At 54.1% G+C, this 18,244-nt stretch overlaps 3 protein-coding genes across 3 annotated transcripts; all 3 read left to right on the top strand.

Annotated features, from left to right (window-relative positions):
* Window positions 1-937: 937 nt before the first annotated feature.
* Window positions 938-7,298, top strand: GPC2 (glypican 2). The gene is made up of 10 exons (XM_016217838.2): window positions 938-1,291; window positions 1,939-2,097; window positions 2,419-2,741; window positions 3,557-3,637; window positions 4,369-4,531; window positions 4,756-4,886; window positions 5,130-5,279; window positions 5,366-5,505; window positions 5,605-5,780; window positions 6,463-7,298. The coding sequence occupies exons 1-10, from the start codon at window positions 1,126-1,128 to the stop codon at window positions 6,696-6,698; spliced, it is 1,725 nt and encodes a 574-aa protein (XP_016073324.2). The 5' UTR covers window positions 938-1,125; the 3' UTR covers window positions 6,699-7,298.
* Window positions 7,299-7,935: 637 nt separating this feature from the next.
* GAL3ST4 (galactose-3-O-sulfotransferase 4) lies at window positions 7,936-13,503 on the top strand. The gene is made up of 4 exons (XM_016217840.2): window positions 7,936-8,000; window positions 9,068-9,366; window positions 9,550-9,853; window positions 12,020-13,503. The coding sequence occupies exons 2-4, from the start codon at window positions 9,242-9,244 to the stop codon at window positions 13,049-13,051; spliced, it is 1,461 nt and encodes a 486-aa protein (XP_016073326.1). The 5' UTR covers window positions 7,936-8,000; window positions 9,068-9,241; the 3' UTR covers window positions 13,052-13,503.
* Window positions 13,504-13,933: 430 nt separating this feature from the next.
* TRAPPC14 (trafficking protein particle complex subunit 14) lies at window positions 13,934-18,101 on the top strand. The gene is made up of 11 exons (XM_087815560.1): window positions 13,934-14,344; window positions 14,547-14,642; window positions 14,746-14,875; window positions 15,024-15,110; window positions 15,273-15,393; window positions 15,499-15,646; window positions 15,776-15,858; window positions 15,947-16,110; window positions 16,638-16,792; window positions 17,028-17,221; window positions 17,334-18,101. Exons 1-11 carry the CDS (start codon window positions 13,934-13,936, stop codon window positions 17,485-17,487), a joined length of 1,743 nt encoding a protein of 580 aa, XP_087671686.1. The 3' UTR covers window positions 17,488-18,101.
* Window positions 18,102-18,244: the final 143 nt, after the last annotated feature.

Here is an 18,244-nt window from a genome sequence, read left to right as displayed (position 1 = left end):
CAAAGGAGTAAAGGAAAGCTCGAGTTCTCTACTTTTCCAGATGATGGTACCTCTGACCCTCCCTGGGGTAAGTTTCTTTGGGCTGAGGAACCTTCCAACTGCTGACGAGACTATTAATCTCTCAGGTACTGGAGATGGAGGAGGCCACTAGCGCATGGAGGAGGAATGGGCCGGGAGGGGGGGTTGGGAGGGCCGGGGGTTGGGGAGGCTATTCTCGGGTCAAAGATGAGCCTCACTGTCTGAGCCCGGTACAGTGACATCTGGCTGTGCAGGGCTGAGGAAAAGTCACCACCTGGGATCCGCTCCTCTGGTTTCTGTATTCACCCCACCTGCGACACAGGCGCCGGCCGCTTCCCTTCCGGCGGCGGAAGAATCCAGAAAAACGCGGGAAGGCGCCAGGAGGGTTGTGCGCAGGCGTGAGCCCAACGGCTTGTCTCGGAGCTGGTAATTGTCGCGAGGCTTGGACGTGTGCGAGCTCGTGCTCACCACGTTCCAGTCACGCCTCTGGCAGCCTCGTGCGGCTACCAGCTCTCCCGCGTGCCGCCCAGTCACGTGGACTCAGGCACTCCAGCCGCCCGCTTCAGCCATGCTCCACCCAGGCCCCGCCCCTCTGCTTGCACTATCCCCCCGCCCCCCACTACCACCACCTGCCACGCACACTGTTGACCAGGCTTTGCAATACACCAGTAGTAGCCCTTTCAATCTGGCTTATCGACCACCATAGGCTAGGTTCAGCCCTGGCCCCGCCTTTCGAACCGGATAGCCACGCCCCTCAGAGAGACCACGCCCCTATCCCACCAACCTCAGTTCAACCTAATCCCACCCCTCTGCCGAGCTCCCCCAACTGCATTGGCTTAATTTCTCCCTTGATCCCGCCCCTGAGGCCGGCTCCTTACCTTCATTGGCAAGACCCCGCCTTGGGCCCCTCCCGTTGTCCGACTCCCCTCTCCCATTGTCTCGGCGGATGTTGCCTAGTTCAGCTGTTGTCCTCGGTGTTCAGTTTGACGAGGTCGCGCTCTTTCTCTGGCGGCGGGACCTCCCGCAGCAGAGAACCGGCTTCCCGAGTTCGGGCAGCTCTTCTTTCCTCCTTAGGACCCACTTTGCTGTTCCAGGGTCGCAGCGGCTATGTCCGCGCTGCAAACTCTTCTGCTTCTGCTGCTACCTCTGTATCCCAGTACTGGTCCTGGACCTGGGATCGAGGCAAAGGTCACCCGGAGTTGCACTCAGACCCGGCAAACTCTGGGGGCCCGGGGATATAGCTTAAGCTTACTCCCTCCCGCCCTGATCTCAGGTGAGGAGAAAGAGGAAGACTAGAGAACTGGGGGCGATGGAGGGGGTTGGGGGTGGGTCATCTCCATCTCACAATAACTCTTCCCTTTCAGAGTGACCGTTACAATCTTTTTATCCCATAGTAATAACGCCTCTCCTCCTGAACTTCCTTACCAGGATCACAATAACCCTCCTGTTCTCTTAATAGCTCTTTTACTCCACTCCCACCCCAAATCCCTTATTCTATAAGTAGCACCCAGCTCTCTGTTTCTTTCTTTACAGACCAATTTGTTCCCCTCGCTATTTCTAAGAGCACTTCTATAATACTTTCTTGCTTACAAAGTAACCCCACCCCTTCAAACCCCATTCTTTCCATAGAAGCCATAAGTCTTTAGAGGCCTGGGGTATTCAATGTTGGGGAAGGTCCCCCGAGGACCCTCTGATCACTAATTTGGTCCATCACTATTTGATCCCATGGCCAGTGGCAGTGAACTGGGGCTGGGTGAGGGGACAATAAGGTGGGTATAGGGTCAGGTAGGAATGTGGGTACAGACAATAGAAAAGAAACCAGGCAGGTGAAAGAGAAGAGATGGCCCCCAGAGATAAGCAGGAAAAGGAAGGAATTTTACCACCTCACTTCCCACCATTCCTTGTGTCTCCGCTGTCCAGGTGAGCACCTCCGGATCTGTCCCCAAGAATACACCTGCTGTTCCAGTGAGATAGAGGAGAGGCTGACCTGGGATACTGAGGCTACCTTCCAAGGCCTGGTGGCAGAGATTGGCTCCTTCCTGGTTCACACATTGGCTGCCCGGCATAGAACATTTGATGGTGAGGACTCGGGGTCCCCAAACCTGACCACACACCTCCTCTCTGGCTCATGACCCCAGCAAGCATCCTGTCTTCACTTCCTGCTCCATCCCGAAGGCACCCCTGTCCTCTCTTAGCCCCCCACTCCCTCCCCATTCCCACCCAGGCTCTCTCCAGGGTCCTGCCCCACCCTGTTCCCAATCTGCCCAAGTCTGAGAATTGCTCAGTTTCTAACTCACCTGTCTTTTCTCCCCATTCCCATCTCTTCTTGCCTCTGCCCTTTCACTTTTCCATCCTCTGGCTTCACCCCACCTCACACCCCTTTCTTTGCATTTGCCACAGAGGTTTTTCGGGAGATGCTTTCGTCAGCTGAGCACTCCCTGGCCCTGCTCTTCCACCGCTCCTATGGCCGCCTATATTCCCAGTATACCCCCTTATTCAGCAGCCTGTTCTCTCGGCTGCGGGACTACTATGAGAAATCTGGTGAGGGATTAGATGACGCCTTGGTGGATTTCTGGATGCAGGTCCTGGAGAGAATGTTCCCCCTGCTGCACCCACAATACATCTTCTCCCCTGAATACCTGTTCTGCCTCACGCGCCTTGCCTCCTCTGCTGATGACTCTCTGAAGCCTTTTGGGGACTCACCCCGTCGCCTCCGCCTGCAGGTGAGGGGTCCCAAGGCCTGAGTTTCAGCCACCTCTGACCTAGTGACCTCTGAACTGTGCATTTACCCCCAACCAAATAACACCCTCCCCTTCATGCCCTAGCCACCTTGACCTGGTGATCCCCACATTGTGCATTGCAGCCATCTCTGACCTGGTGATTCCTATCTTGAGCCCAGTGACCCCTGCCTGACCCCGTGCTCCTTGGTTTCCTTTAATTGGTTGTCCCCCCTCTCATTCTGTGCTGTAGTTTCACACACGTCCTTGACCCACTCACCTACTCTTGGCCCCCAGCCACCTTTCTGCCAACTCTTCCCTCATCCTAATATTTTGACTACTTCTGGTTCAACTAAACATGAATTAGGCACTTAGTATTTGAGAAGGATTTTCATTTTATAGTATCTCATTTAATTGCTATCATAACTCTGGGAGGTAGTATCCCTGTTTTATAGATGAGAAAAGTGAACCTCCCAGAAGTGAAGGTCTCACAGCCAGTAAATGGTAGAGTTGTGTCTCACACCCAGGTCTTCTGGCTGTAAGTTCAGTGTTTGTTCTGATGCACAGTCTCACTGTCTCCAAGCCCTATAAAACAATCCCTCCATCTCTTCCCAAGCCCAGCTCCCCTTGATCCTTCTAGACTATAATTCCTTTGAGCCTCTTGTATCTGCCTCCCTGTACCACCTGATACTCCTAACCACCCTGTGATAACTCCACAAACCTACCCCCCACTGCTCCTCCCGTTGGTGCATTCTCTTGGCCCCAGTCTTGACTGATGCAACAACCCTATGGTTTTTCTCACCTTCTTTCTCCTCTCCCAGATAACTCAGGCCATGGTGGCTGCCCGGGCCTTTATCCAGGGCTTAGAGACTGGAAGAGATGTGGTCAGTGAAGTACTTAAGGTTAGAGGGTGCTTGAGTGTGGGTGGGGCTCTGGGAGGGAGAGGGAGAGGCCCCATGAGGAAGAGTCAGATGCCAGCTGGCAGGAGAGATCCAGAGCTTTCCCATATCAGCCTCGAGGCCCTGGCATCTCAGGGTGAATCAGGAAGGAGGAGAGCCAGAGTGAATTATCCCTCCTGTCATGATTCATGACCTCCTCTCACCTCTGACCCTTTCCTGCCCTCTGATGACTCATACCCCTGCCAGCTTCTGGGGTCCTGCTCATCTGCATAGCATTCTGAGATTGGAGTAATCCCCCCCCCTTCCTCCCGACTCCTCAGTGGCTCCTCCTTTCCTGCTATTGAAGGCCAGATTCCTGACCTGGCCTTCAAGGCTCTTTTTCTATCACTCATTCTCTCCCTGACCTCCAGCCTTACCTCCTGCATCCTCAGTTTCATCCTTCCCCAACCATGATGGGCTCACTCTTGTCCTTAAACCTTTTCTCAGACTCCACTGTTCCATCCTTCCCAAGAAGCAGAATCTACATCCTGGACCCTAGGAACTTCCCTCCAGTCTTTTGGGGGTCTCACCTGCTGCCACATGGGGTTACCAACCCTAGCCATTCACATCAGTTCTCCACATAGGGCCTGGGAAGGTAGGGTGGGGTATTTGACTTCTCTCTGTGCCCAACACCAAGCTTGGCAAAGGGCAGCCTCAGTGTGTGTGGATGACATAGCCCAACTCTCTGCTCCCAGGTGCCCATATCCCAAGGCTGCAGGCGGGCTGTGATGCGTCTGACTGGCTGCCCCTTTTGTCGGGGGGTCCCCCTGCTGCCGCCTTGCCGGGGCTTCTGCCTTAATGTGGCCCATGGCTGTCTCAGCAGCCAGGGACTGGACCCTGACTGGAGGGCCTATCTGGGTAAGGCCTCAGGAAAGCCTGAGAAGGCTGTTTGTGTAGGGATGAGTGGGATGGACTTGGCAGGATATTTAAGTCATATTGAGGGGGGGCATGGTGGGGAGATCTTCTCATTTGAGTCCCCTCATTTGCTGCTCAGGTCAGGATTTGTGGGAACTTCCTAGTTTAGAGAGTACCTCCCTGGCTGGCCCCCCATTTCACCCTTTGTCTTTTTCCCCGCCTTCAAGATGGTCTCCTATCCCTGGCTGAGAAGCTCCAGGGCCCCTTTTCCTTTGAGCTGGCTGTCCAGGCCATTGGAGTGAAGATCTCAGAAGGTTTGATGTACCTGCAGGAAAACAGTGTAGGGGTGTCCACCCAGGTACAGGAGCCTTGAGGAGCATGGAAGTGTCAGCCTGGGGGCTGGGAGAGACAGTAGGGGGTGTCAGTTCTAGTATAGGAGAGAGAAGGGTGGAGGCAAAGGCCTGGGGTTGGGAGATAGTGTTGGGGTCTCAGGGAGACACTGTAGGGTATCTGGGGGAAAAGGGAGGTCAGGGTAGATTTAGGTGTTGGAGTGGGGATGCAGTGTGAATTTCACCATGTGTGGGGTGTCCCTGTGCTGCAGGTGTTTCAGGAATGTGGGGTCCCCCCAAAGGCGATGGCTCGTGCCCACCGAGCCCCTGCACCCATTGAAGAGGTGAGCCGGCTCTGGACTCCAGCAGCAGGGGAGGAGGAGCCCCCCACGACAGCTGCTAGCAACAGCCTACACGAGATGGTGAGCTGGGGTGCAGGTCGTGTGGGGGTGTTAGGTGGGTGGGTGGGCGTGCGCTGCAGCTCCACCTGCTCTCTCTGCGCGCCCAGGTGTGGGAACTCCGTGAACGGCTGGGCCGGGTCCGAGGCTTCTGGGCCGGGCTGCCGCTGGCGGTGTGTGGGGACCCCCGCATGGCAGCGGACATCACGCAGGAGGCTGCGCCCTGCTGGACCGGAACCGGGCAGGGACGGTGAGAGCCAGGCAGATGGGCGGCTTGGGAGGCCCAAATCCGGGGGTGGGGCCGATCCGCAGGGCTGGGCGGGAGCCTTTGGGGCTGCTCTGCTTGCAGGTACTTGTTGCCGGTGGTCGGGGCCTCCCCAACCGAGCAGCTGGACAATCCAGAGCTGGAAGTGGAAGCCTCAAACTCCGACCTCCGGACTCGGACGCGGCGGCTGCAGCTCCGGTCAGCCACAGTCAGGATGAGGGCAGCGGCCCTGGGACGCAACCTAGAACTAGAGGACTGGGGTGAGACCCGATACCCAGGGGACGAGGGGGGAGGCTGAGCCGCCACTGCTTTGTGAGTCCCTCCCCTCGCATCTCAGTTATCATTCATACATTAATTTTACATTATTTATTGAACCCTTACCTCAAAGGTTAGGTTAGGGGTAGAAGATCAATATGACAGAAGGTCTCTATCCATGAGCTCACGTTCCAGTTGGGGAGACTCAGAAACATTCTTACAGAACAGTGGGCAAAGGCGGCTGGGTGGGGGTGCCTTTGGGCTGGCTTCCCAAAGTAGTTTGCCTGAGAAGCAAGGCAAGAACATTAATTTTCTCTCTCTCCCAATATCTGTCACTCTATCTCTTTGTCTCTCCTCCCCTCACGCTTTCCCTTATGCTCTGCTTCTGTGTACTTGTTTATTTTCTGTCTTTTCCTATTTATCTTCTCTTCCCATCTGTCTGTCTCCTTGACTTTTTTTTCTCCCATTGCCTGCCCTCATTCCCTTGTCTATCTGACCTATCTCCTTGCCTTCCTGTCACTGTCTTTCTCCATCCAACCATCTATCTACCCAATGTCTTTCTCCTGCCACACTCTTTCTTATTCTGTTTTTTATCTTGTGTTTTCTTCCTCCCTCTTTGTGTCTATCTCTTTCCCACTGTCCCTTTTACCCATCCCTGTCTGTCTCTGATCCTCTCCCTCCTGGCAGATGAGGAGGATGCCAGTGGCTCTGGAGAGGGACAGCACTATGCAGATGACTGGATGGCCGGGGCAGCAGCTGTGGGTCCCCAAGCCCAGCCTCCTCGCCCTCCTGGCCGCAAAGGAGGTTTCATCATCCGCCAGAACCAGGGCAGGAGCAGGACTGGGGGGACATCTGTTGGTTTTCACACCCAACCCATTCTTATTCTCTTCCTCTCAGCCCTGGCCCTGTTTGGACCTCAATAACAGGGGAGGGGTACCCTGGCATCAGAAGGGTTCATGGCCCTTCCCCTCCTCCCCACTCAGCTGGGTCTGGGGAGGAGTTGAAGGGGTCTGCAGAGAAGGTTGAGAAGGGACTTTTTGGGTGAATGGCTAGGACCCCAAGTCCATGAGATTCCCATTGGGTTTGGGTGGGTGGGTGTTCACAATATTTGTTTTCATTTGGTATCAGGGTGGGGGAGCTGGGGGTATTTATTTAGGAAGGACTTACGGTCTCTCCAACAGAACCTCTAAGGTTGGTCTCTAGTGGTCAGCCCCAAGGAGGAGAAAGGGAAGACTTTTAGAGTGACATTTGGGGGGTGGGGCTTGAAGGAAGTTGGAAGTGGGGAATGGTGGGGTCACCTGACCCCAGAAATAGACAAAGCTGGGTGCTGACAGAGTGCAGGGCAGGGAACTTAGGTATATGAATAGGATATCAGGATCTATGGGCCTTGGTTCTATGAGTTTTTTAGCATCAATTTCTTCAACTAAAACGCAAAAAATGAATAAAAATAAAAATTCATGACCTCTGCCATCCACATCCTTCACAAGTTTTGCATTTTACAAATAAACAACTTATTTATTGGACCCTGAGTGTGACTTTCTATAACTTCAGCAGCCCTCCCTGAGCCCTGGCTCCTTGCAGAGGCCCCAGAGCCTCGAATGGCTTGTTTTCTGCTTGTTTCCTTGTCTGTCTTGGATCCTGTCCCCTGATACTGAATTTGGGCAAGTTGTTCACCCTCTGGATGTGAGAACCTTCATCTGTAAACTGGGGAGAAATGTGAGGACCAAATAGGAACTGTGTGACAAGGAAGCACCTTGTCACTGGCAAAATTCTTTTTGAACATGAAGCATCATTAATATTATCACACCACTGTCTCCTGCCTTCAGGACAGGGCTCTCCTCTTCTCTGCGTGTCAGCCTCTGGCTGCCTTGTCACAATTTCTTGACAATGTCTGCTTTCAACTCTTGTCTGTTTCTCCTTTCTGTCTCCTGAATGAGTCTTTTGTTCTGCAGAAAGCAAAGAAAGAAAAGGTATAAGTGATTCTTAAGTGTGAAAGGAGGGTAGAAATTGTGTCGTCCAAGGGCAGGCGGGGTGCCCCAACTAGGGAAAGATGCGTGGAGGGAGAGACCCAGAGGCTCAATCAAAGCTGAAGCAGCTGCCGGGACTGGCCAGACAAAGGGAGGGAGAGGGGAGGAGCCTGGGTGCTGAGAAAGTTTATGGGGAAAGTTTAGCAGGGCGAGGAACCGATCGGTAGCTGATTACTCTGCTGCTCCTCAGGAGGCTCGGTGAGTGGGCTAGTGACATCGAGGCTGCAGCCAGTGGAGGGACTCTAGAATTTATGGGAGGAGTCTTGGGGGGGGGGGGTCACCAAAGCTGGAAAGGACAGAGGGCTGGAATTGAGGGTAATGGGAGGAGACAGAGATGGGTGGAAGGAATAGAAGAAATCGGGACACAGGAGTCTGGTGCAGGGCTGGATCCTAGGGGCTGTGTTGGGGAAGGGATGCCAGAGGGGGCAGGTCCCTAAGTAGCAAATATGGATTTCTCTGTCTGGAGTTATTCCTGGCTGTCTTGGAAGGGGGCTGTCTGGGCTTGTTGGAAGGGCTGTGGCCCGCTGAGGTTGTGGGTTATAATCCGAAGGGGTGGGTAGGACTCCCAGTTGATTAGGAAACTGGGGCCTGGGAAAGAATTCCAAACTCAGTGTTTGTCAGTATCTTTGTCTCGTAGTTTCTCTTTCTCCAGCCCCACCTTCTCAGTCTCCTCTGGGTGCACTGATGGGGTTGAAAAGTGGGAATGGGGGTGTGTGAGGGGGTGTCGGGCAATCTGGGTTTTGTAAGTAACCGCACATCTCTCCCAGCCCCTCCCACACTGGGGTGGACCCTGTGCTGAGAGGGAAAAGAGATGCCTGAGTTTAGACCAGATTACTTTTACTCATTACAGTCACTCCTGTGGGCTCACCTCTCTGGTTCATCTGTCTGACCTGCATTCCCTTCTTGTCTTTCCCTCTCAACCTCCACCTGGGGCTCTTCATTCCGATCTGTCACAGACAGCAGCTCAGGAGAGAGCCAGGGCCTGGAGATGTCTACGTCACTGTCATATGAACAGATTGGTCTGATCTTTCTTGCAGGATCTCTTTCTCCCCTTTCCTTCCAAGCCCCTGAGGCTCAGGGACAAACTATAGGTGCAGGTTGGGGGAGCTGGAGGCAGATGGCAAAGCAGTAGTTGTGGGGCCACCTAGATCTGGCTATAGAGAGCGCGCGCGCGCACACACGTGAATTAGTCTCAGCTGCAACAGCGGGAGAGAAGGCTCTACCCTTTGCTTAGACTCTCCTCCTTCCCCTCATTTCCCTTCTAGACGCTGACAGAGGCAAAAATCTGCTAACTCAGGGGGCAGACTCAACCAGGGCTGCAAACAGGCCTGGGGAATGACTCCCAATCTCGAGCCTGAGCCTTCTGCAGCTGCAAGGCTATCTCAAGCTGTCTCTGCCTCTGTGCTTTGCCCTTGCCCTGTCAACCTTCCCTGTGCCACATGGGCCCTCTGTCTCCTACCAGGACCATGCGCCTCTGGGGGCCTCGGAGCCTGGGGGTGGCTTTAGGAGTCTTCATGACCATCGGATTTGCCCTCCAGCTCTGGGGTGGGCCCTTCCAGAGGAGGTGAGTTTCATCTTGCCCCAATGCCTGATATATGCCCCCCACTTGCTCACTCCTTCCAATCCTACTTGAGGCTGTGACTCCTGGGAACTTGGAGGAGGCTCCACATCCTCTGTCCTTGCTGCACAAGATGCCCATCCACCTGCTGGTGAAGGACAGGGCACTTTCCCTCCCATCTCTCCCCAGGTTACCTGGGCTGCAGCTCCGACAGCCCTGGGCCCCATCCCCAGGACCAGCTGTTCCATCCTGTCTGCCCCGGCAGCAACTGGTATTCCTGAAGACGCATAAATCGGGGAGCAGCTCTGTGCTGAGCCTGCTTCATCGCTATGGGGACGAACGTGGGCTGCGCTTCGCCCTCCCCACCCGCTACCAGTTTGGCTACCCAAGGCTTTTCCAGGCCTCTTGGGTCAAAGGCTTCCACCCTCAGGGTGGAGGCACCCAGCCCCACTTCCACATCCTCTGTCATCACATGAGGTTCAACCTGAAAGAGGTGAGGGGTGTAGAGGGCGTGGGTGGGACTGGAGAGGGATGGGATCAGGCCTGTGGCCAAGACCATAAGTTGGGCATGGGGCCACAAAGGTGAAATTTCCTGTTCTCTCCTCAGCTGTCCTTCCCCTAGTAGTTTCTGAGAGTTTAAGTCCTGACCCCTCCCATCTGGTGAATACTCATCTCCTTCCTTGACCAACTATTCCAGCTGGTGTCAGCACCCTGCCAACTCTGAATCCCATCCCCACTCTCCCTCCAGTTGCCCCTTGCCCTTCTTGGCCCCTTCCATTGACACCACCAGGACCTCTGCTTAGTCACTGCCCTCTGACCTGTTTTCCCCTCACTCCCCTTAACATGTCTGCCAGATTTTGAAAATCACATATGGCCCAGCCTGGACACCCTGAGAGCCTCAGTTCTAAATGGGGGAGATGGCTACATGAGCTCACATGTTTAATTGAACACACACAGAAACCTGAAAGCTCTTGGAGGAAGAAAGTCAATGTGCAAATGAAAACATACAGGGAAGAGACTAACTTTTATTGAATACTTCCTGAGTTCTGGGTACTAATGTTACCATCACCTTGCCAGGAAGGCATTATAAGTGCCTCCATTATACAGAAGAGGAGATTGAGACTCTGAGAGGCTAAGTGACTGGTCTCTTGTTAATCAGATTTGAAACCAGGCCCATCTACTCCAAAGTCAAAGTGCCTTTCGTAGCATGTGTGCATATGCATGTTTGTATTTGGAACTATGGGGAGAATATTCATCAAAAAGAGGTGGGGTTTTCTGGAGAGGTAGGTTTTAAAGAAAAGGGTGGGCATAATTTTGTAGTAAGGAGAACACTAGGCATTCTTGGAGGGAGCAAAATATCAGCAAAGACATGGTGGTGTGGATGTGTGTGTAAAAGGTGTGTGTGGGGGGTGGTGGTAGAACTTCAGTGGGGGCTGCAGACACACTCCTGATTAAGCCAGAGCTGGAGAAAGCAGCTGAGGAACATGAGTGGGATCTAATGGGCAATGAGGGCCCACTGCTGGGAGTGAGGCAATGACAACAATCTCTGAAGCAGGTTTCTCCAGAGGTTAGGATGATGACCTTCATCGTCACTACCATTCATTGAATACCTATTGTGTTCTATGTATTTCCACATTTTTCAAGGTAAGTGTTACCCAGATTTATAGATGGAGGAATGAAGGCTCTGAGAAATTCAATAAACTGCCCAAAGTTACATAACTGGTAAATGGCTGAATTGGGATTTTATTCCAGGTCCACCTGATGCCACAGACTCTTCTCTACATTGTTCTCTTCTTCCTTCAAAGAGACACAGAGTTCACCAGCTCTGCTCTGCAGGCATGCCCATATTAGCAGAGCAGTTTGGAAGAAATCATGTCTGAGAGTCGGGTTCAATGACAGAGTCACATTCAGAGGCAGAAACCCTTCAGGGAACCCGAGAGCTGGTTTCTGATGTGCATCTGCCTAGTTGAGCCTGATTCCCACCTTCCTTCTTGCTGAGAAGTGGAATCGAATGTCCCAGTCCTCAGGGAAACTCCCTACCAGGTGGCCATGGCTCCCAGTGTCCAGTCCAGAGGTGTCTTTTGCTCTCCAAGATGCCCTGGGTCCCCAGAAGTGCCCTGTCCTTCGGCCATCCTGGGCTTGTCTGCCCACCTATACCTGAGACAGCATTATGGTTGCCTCTCTATTTGCTGCCAGTGACCCCCACCCCTACTGAAGAGGCCTGAGGCCAGTTCCTTTCTTGGAGCAGTGACCAAGAGTACCAAGGTAGGCACTGAATAGTTTTTTGTTGGAGAAGTGAACACAAAGTTTGCTTCTTAGAGGTTATATTGACCAAGGCAGACAGAAATGCTAAAGGAAATACATGTTCTCCAGGTGCTTCCTACGTTGCAGGTTCCTTCACATCCTTTATCCCATGTAACCTCCATAATCAGTTGGGAAGGAAGGTACGAGTATCCCCATTTGTAGATGAGCAAACTGAGTCTTAGAGTCATTAGTAACTTACCCAAGACCTGTCAGCTAGTGAAGAAAGTTGGGGGTTCCTAGTAGAGCTGTCAGGAGGAGGTCTGAGGAAGCTGGGGGATCTGTGGGCACTAGGCTTGCAATTAGTTTCTTCCTGGCCCACTTCTTTCTCCCTATGTCTGTTTTTTCTCCTCTGCAGGTACTTCAGGTCATGCCTTCTGACAGCTTCTTCTTTTCCATTGTTCGAGACCCAGCGGCTCTGGCCCGCTCTGCCTTCTCCTACTATAAATCCACCTCATCGGCCTTCCGCAAGGCACCTTCCTTGGCTGCCTTCCTAGCTAATCCTCGAGCCTTTTACAGACCTGGGGCCCGGGGAGACCACTATGCACGCAACTTGCTATGGTTCGACTTTGGCCTCCCTTTCCCCCCCGAGATGAGGACCAAGAGAGGATATCCTCAGCCCCCCAGAGACCCCAAGACTCCAGAGCTGCATGTCCTGACTTCTGGCATTGGCTCTCGAGCCCACACCCTGGATACCAATACTCTCTTTCATCCTGCTCCCACTGCTGCTGATGGTCACAGCCAGACGTCCAGCCATGCTGCTTTAGGTTTGGGGTCTTCATCTTTCATCCAGTGGAGTCTGGCCTGGCTGGACTCTGTCTTTGACTTGGTCTTGGTGGCCGAGTACTTTGATGAGTCATTAGTTCTGCTGGCAGATGCTCTGTGCTGGGGTCTAGATGATGTGGTGGGCTTCATGCACAATGCCCAGGCTGGAAATGAACAGGGCAGAAGCACTGTCAGCAATGGTGGACTGACCGCTGAGGACAGGCAGCTAACTGCAAGGGCTCGAGTCTGGAACAATCTGGACTGGGCTCTTTATGTTCACTTCAACCGTAGTCTGTGGGCACGAATAAAGCAATACGGCCAGAGTCGGCTGGAGAGTGCAGTGGCGGAGCTCCGGGCTCGCCGAGAGGCCCTGGCTAAACATTGTCTGCTAGGGGGTGAGGCTTTAGACCCCAAATACATCACTGACCGACGGTTCCGTCCTTTCCAGTTTGGGTCAGGTAAGGTTTTGGGATATGCACTTCGGAGTGGACTGAGCCTCCAAGACCAGGAGGAGTGTGAGCGCCTGGCTACCCCAGAGCTACAGTACAAGGACAAGCTAGATGCCAAGCAGTTCCCTCCAAAAGTCTCTCTGCCCCTCAAGACCTCAAAGGTACTCTCCCCTTAGGCATTAGACCACTGAATCTTAGGTTAAAGAGCATTAGACCGCTGAGTCTTAGGTTAAAAAGCAGTTAAGCTACAAGACACGTGACAAGTGTGTGGGCCAGCCAGATGCCATTTCTGCTTCCCTCAGAAAGCAAGTCTGCCCCCTACAGGATTATTGGAACTTTGCACTGATGTGGCCCTAAAGTCCTCCAGGCTGTGCGAAGGAATTCAGTTGTTCAGCTACTAGCAGCACTCCTCCGTCCCCGTTTTGCCCCTTCCCCTTTCCAGCCCCCTGGCAGGTCCATGTACCACTCTCAAAGGCTCCCTGGAGGAGCAAACCATGGTGTAAGCCAGAGAAAGTTTGGGACACGGTGGATTAGAATAATCCGTCCATTTCTCTACGAAATGTTTGTGACTGAGCTATGCTCATTTCACTATGAAATACTTGTTGAATGAATAAATCATTTGAAACTTGGACTTGCTTTATGTAGGGCAGAAAGGGAAGGGGATGGAGCATCTTCCTCGGGAAAGCAGAAGTGGAAGGGCTTCTTTTAATTTTAATATTACTTCTCTAAAAAGCCTGTCTATAGTCTCTCCTAAATCCTTCTTGCTGCATCCTAACCACAGCCGAACCCCGCCCCTCTCCCCTGAGGTCGGGTCAACCACAAATTCCGGGGCCTCAGAGGCCACGCCCCCTCCCTTCCGCTTCCGGCTTTTCTCCAGTCATTCGGCCCCGCACCGGTTCCGGCCCTACGGGGTCTCGGTTCCGGGTTCGCTGTCCCGGTTCCCGGCCCCGGCCCCGCGCGCAGTCCCCGTCGGGTGTCGGGACTCCCCGCTACGCCAGCTGCTGGCTCTCCACCACCCCGGCCCGCCCTGCCCCTGGCCCGCGCAGTCCTCGCCGCCCATGGAGTCCCAGTGCGACTACTCGATGTACTTCCCGGCAGTGCCGCTGCCACCGCGCGCGGAGCTGGCTGGGGACCCGGGCCGGTACCGGGCGCTGCCCCGGCGCAACCATCTCTACCTGGGAGAGACTGTCCGCTTCCTGCTGGTGCTTCGCTGCCGGGGGGGCGCGGGCTCCAGCGCCGGGGGGGGCCCGGGCTTGGGCTCCCGAGGGGCCTGGGCAGAACTGGCAACCACCCTGGCAGCCCTGGCCTCGGTCAGCGCCGGAGGCGGGGCGTCCGGGGGCGGTGGCCCCGGCGACCAGGATCCCGAACCCCCAGGGGGCGGGGATCCTGGCGGTGGGGTGTTGTTTCGAGGCTGCAGCCCCCTTCTAACCCACGGCCCGAGCCCTGCTACCTCAGGGGGAGTGACCACGGTGAGAAGCTGGGGTGACACGGCACAGGACCGAGGGGTGATTTGCTGGGCTCCAAAGAACGGAGAGGAGAGGGACACCGGAGGGAAGCTGGGGGCAGATGACGGATGAGAAGAGGGGAGGGCAAGAAGAACCAGGAACCTCTTAAAGGGAACGCCGCGGCTGCCACTCTCTCCTGACCTCTTCACCCCTTTCACACCCCTAGCTGCCTGTGGAGGAACCAATTGTGTCCACAGATGAGGTCATCTTCCCACTCACTGTTTCACTGGATAGACTGCCCCCAGGGACACCTAAGGCCAAGGTAAGATTGGCAAGGGGTGGAGCTGTTGTCCTAATTCAGATGTCCTCTCTAAGGCCGGCTGTCTGTCTCTCCTCTTGACTGTGGCTGTGTCCCCTGTGCTCAGATTGTAGTAACTGTATGGAAGCGGGAGGTTGAGGCACCAGAGGTCAGAGATCAAGGCTACCTGCGCTTGCTGCAGACCCGATTTCCTGGGGAGACCTTCCGGGGAGAGCAGAGTGCTTTCAAGGCCCAAGGTGGGGAGAACGCAGGAGAAAATGGAGTCTGGAATTTGGGGGACAGAGTAGAGGGGTGCCTTATCTGAAAAGCGAAAGATTAGAGCTGTGGGTTGGAGGTGAGGTCTGCGCCCAGCCCATCAATTCTTGCCTCTGCCCTCTCCCGCAGTGAGTACCCTGCTGACTCTGCTGCCCCCTCCAGTTCTGAAATGCCGCCAGTTCACTGTGGCTGGAAAACACTTGACTGTTCTCAAGGGTGAGCAGATTGGCAGCTCAGGTCTTGGGTAGTAGCAAGGGCATTGACTGGGTTGCAGTTACCCTGTCCAGGCTGGTGGGGATAGGTCCATTTTGGGGTGATTAAGGTGGGGTGTGAGGGGTCCAGATAATCACTCTGAGCTGGGTTGGTTACCTTTGACAGTGCTGAACAGCTCCTCCCAGGAGGAAATTTCCATCTGGGATATCCGAATTCTCCCAAACTTCAATGCCAGTTATCTACCTGTCATGCCTGATGGCTCTGTGCTGCTGGTGGACAATGTCTGGTGAGATCCTGGGGAGGGGCAGGGCTGTAAAGTGGTGGGAATGGGAGCAGGGCCAAGAGCTCTGGCATGAAAAGATCCAGTTCTGTCCCCTTTCTTCTGAACTAGTCACCAATCTGGGGAGGTCTCCATGGGCTCCTTCTGTCGGCTCCCTGGTACCTCTGGCTGCTTCCCCTGCCCACTCAGTGCCCTGGAGGAACACAACTTCCTGTTTCAGCTGAGAGGGGGTGAGCAGCCACCTCCAGGGGCCAAGGAGGTGAGTATAAGACGCTGGTGATTTCAAGGAAAAAGGTTAAGAAAAAGCAGTGGGAGGGAAAGGCTAGGGGATTGCCTAAAGATGAGGGGATCTCTGAACACATAATGGTTCCCTCTGCCCCTCCCACAGGGCCTAGAAGTCCCCCTGATTGCTGTGGTTCAGTGGTCCACCCCAAAGCTACCCTTCACCCAGAGCATCTATACCCACTACCGGTGAGTGTGTGGGAACCCCTAGTGGGTACCACCCTGTTCACCTTTGTTTCAAAATATAGATCCTGCTTTTCTCTCTCACTGCTTCTAGTCTGCCCAGCATTCGCCTGGATCGCCCGTGCTTTGTGATGACTGCTTCTTGTGAGTCCCCAGTTCAGACCTACGAGCGTTTCACTGTCACCTACACGCTGCTCAACAATCTCCAAGACTTCCTTGCTGTGAGGCTCGTGTGGACCCCAGAGCACGCACAGGCTGGTAGGTTGCTGCCAGGCTGGGCCCTTGTCCCGAAGGAGGAGAGAGGAAAGGAAGAAGTCATGGAGGTGGGTGACTTGTGGCAGGCTGCTTTGGCTCTGTACCTCAGTGGTCTCCAGTGTCACAAATGGAGAGTTTAGAGAGGCAGTGGGGCAGAATGATTTAAGAACACTGACCCTGGTGCTGGCTCACTGGTATGTTTGATTTCTACCTCATCATTTACAAGCTGTGTGACCCTGGGGAGGTTACTTAACCTCTCTGAGCCTCAGATTCCTCATCCCTAAAATGGAGAAAATAATACTGTTCACCACCACCCCCATAAGGTTGTTATGGTGATTTAAAGATTTAATGTATATGAAGTGGTTAGAATAGACCTCAGCAACACAGTAAACACAAGCTATTATTTATAACATTTGGGAAAAGAAATACTCAGTTTACTCCAAGAGTTACTTTGAGGCTCAAACGAGACTACTCGTGGAAGCCCCTGGCTGTACAGATGTGTTTACTGGTTGCTATTTCTGCCTTCCCAGGAAAGCAGCTGTGTGAGGAGGAGCGCCGGGCCATGCAGGCTGCCCTAGACTCCATTGTCTGCCACACGCCCCTCAACAACCTTGGCTTTTCCCGGAAGGGCAGTGCACTCACCTTCAGTGTGGCCTTCCAGGCTCTAAGGACAGGGCTCTTTGAGGTGGGCTGGGGAGGCACTGGAGAGGGGCTAGATGTGTTGTGGGTGATGTTGGGATGGGAGGCATCAGGGCTGCTAGCTTCTGGAGATAAAATACAATGGATGGTACTAAAAAGCCAGGCCGAGGGAAGGTGGCATATAGATCCAATATTGGCCTGTCAAGGGGGAAGATGATTTGAAAGGAGGTCTAGGGCCTGGAAGCCAAATGGGAATGCTGATTTGTGTCTTTCCACCCCAGCTGAGCCAGCACATGAAACTAAAGCTACAGTTCACTGCTAGTGTGTCCCATCCTCCGCCCGAGGCCCGGCCCCTCTCTCGAAAGAGCAGTCCTAGCAGCCCAGCGGTCCGGGACTTAGTGGAGCGGCACCAGGCTAGCCTGGGCCGGTCTCAGTCCTTCTCCCACCAACAGCCCTCCCGCAGTCACCTCATGAGGTATGGATCCAAGGGAGGGGTGCCACTGGACTCAGTAGAGGCTGGAATTGGAGAGGGAGCAAGAAGAGGCCCTGAGGTCTAACCACAGCCCACATCCTCTGCCTTCCTCCAGGTCCGGCAGTGTGATGGAGCGCAGGGCCATCACACCCCCTGTGGCCTCCCCAGTTGGCCGCCCCCTCTACCTGCCCCCAGAAAAAGCTGTGCTCTCTCTGGACAAGATTGCCAAGCGCGAGTGCAAAGTCCTGGTGGTGGCGCCTGTGAAGTAGCACCTTGCCAGCTCTTTTACACTCCCAGAAATCAGATGCTTCTGGAGGGGGTCCTTGTTCCAGGCTGTGCCTCCCTAGGGATTCCTCCTACTGTGGGTGAGGAGGCCCAACAGGGTTGCCTGTCTGTGTCTGCTGATGAGGGAAGAAGCTGTGAAATGGGCGGGTATGTCTGCATCATTAAACCAACAGTATTTCCCTGACTTCCTGGGGGGGGCTGGCCCCACCCCTTGGTCAGGGCAAGGGTTCCAAGAGTTCCCTTGTTCCCCGCCTTGTTCCCTGGTTCTAAGTTTACAGTGTTTTCTCATTCCTGTTAAGTTGTCTTTTGTGCCTCTGACATTCCCTCCCACTTACCCATACACTCACCCACCCACCCACCCTACCACTGAGATTAGAGGGTGGTGATGGTAAAGGGAGCCAGACAATGACCATCTCAGAGGTGAGGGGAGATAGCTAGGTGGCCTCCTCCTGCCCCTCATGTTTACGTTTGCATCCTGAAGCACTTTAAGTTGTGTGGGGGGTTTTGGTTTTTTTGTGTCTGTCCCTGTAACTTATTCTCCAACTACTGCTTCCAACTGAAATAAGACTATTAAATGCCTGTTCAGGAGGGAGAAGAATGACTGTTGTTTGTGTGTTGGTGGAAGGAACAGAGACCTAAGGACTCAAAATGATTTCCTTCAGCATGCATGCCAAATAGCTCCTCTCAGCTTCCTTCCCCCACTTCTTTTGATTCTCAGTTGTATATGCCCAGAGGTACCCT

This window comes from Miniopterus natalensis, chromosome 3, assembly GCF_054644295.1.
Source record: "Miniopterus natalensis isolate mMinNat1 chromosome 3, mMinNat1.hap1, whole genome shotgun sequence".
Classification (NCBI taxonomy): Eukaryota; Metazoa; Chordata; class Mammalia; order Chiroptera; family Miniopteridae; genus Miniopterus; species Miniopterus natalensis.
This window is presented reverse-complemented; position numbering and strand designations above follow the sequence as displayed.

Coding starts and splice junctions, on each gene's coding strand:
- GAL3ST4 (XM_016217840.2), top strand. CDS start 9,242: ATGGGCCCTCTGTCTCCTACCAGGACCATGCGCCTCTGGGGGCCTCGG. Junction 9,367..9,549: donor GGTGGGCCCTTCCAGAGGAG/GTGAGTTTCATC, acceptor ATCTCTCCCCAG/GTTACCTGGGCTGCAGCTCC. Junction 9,854..12,019: donor TGAGGTTCAACCTGAAAGAG/GTGAGGGGTGTA, acceptor TCTCCTCTGCAG/GTACTTCAGGTCATGCCTTC.
- TRAPPC14 (XM_087815560.1), top strand. CDS start 13,934: ATGGAGTCCCAGTGCGACTACTCGATGTACTTCCCGGCAGTGCCGCTG. Junction 14,643..14,745: donor CAGGGACACCTAAGGCCAAG/GTAAGATTGGCA, acceptor CCCTGTGCTCAG/ATTGTAGTAACTGTATGGAA. Junction 14,876..15,023: donor GAGTGCTTTCAAGGCCCAAG/GTGGGGAGAACG, acceptor CCTCTCCCGCAG/TGAGTACCCTGCTGACTCTG.
- GPC2 (XM_016217838.2), top strand. CDS start 1,126: ATGTCCGCGCTGCAAACTCTTCTGCTTCTGCTGCTACCTCTGTATCCC. Junction 1,292..1,938: donor CCCTCCCGCCCTGATCTCAG/GTGAGGAGAAAG, acceptor TCCGCTGTCCAG/GTGAGCACCTCCGGATCTGT. Junction 3,638..4,368: donor TGGTCAGTGAAGTACTTAAG/GTTAGAGGGTGC, acceptor CTCTGCTCCCAG/GTGCCCATATCCCAAGGCTG.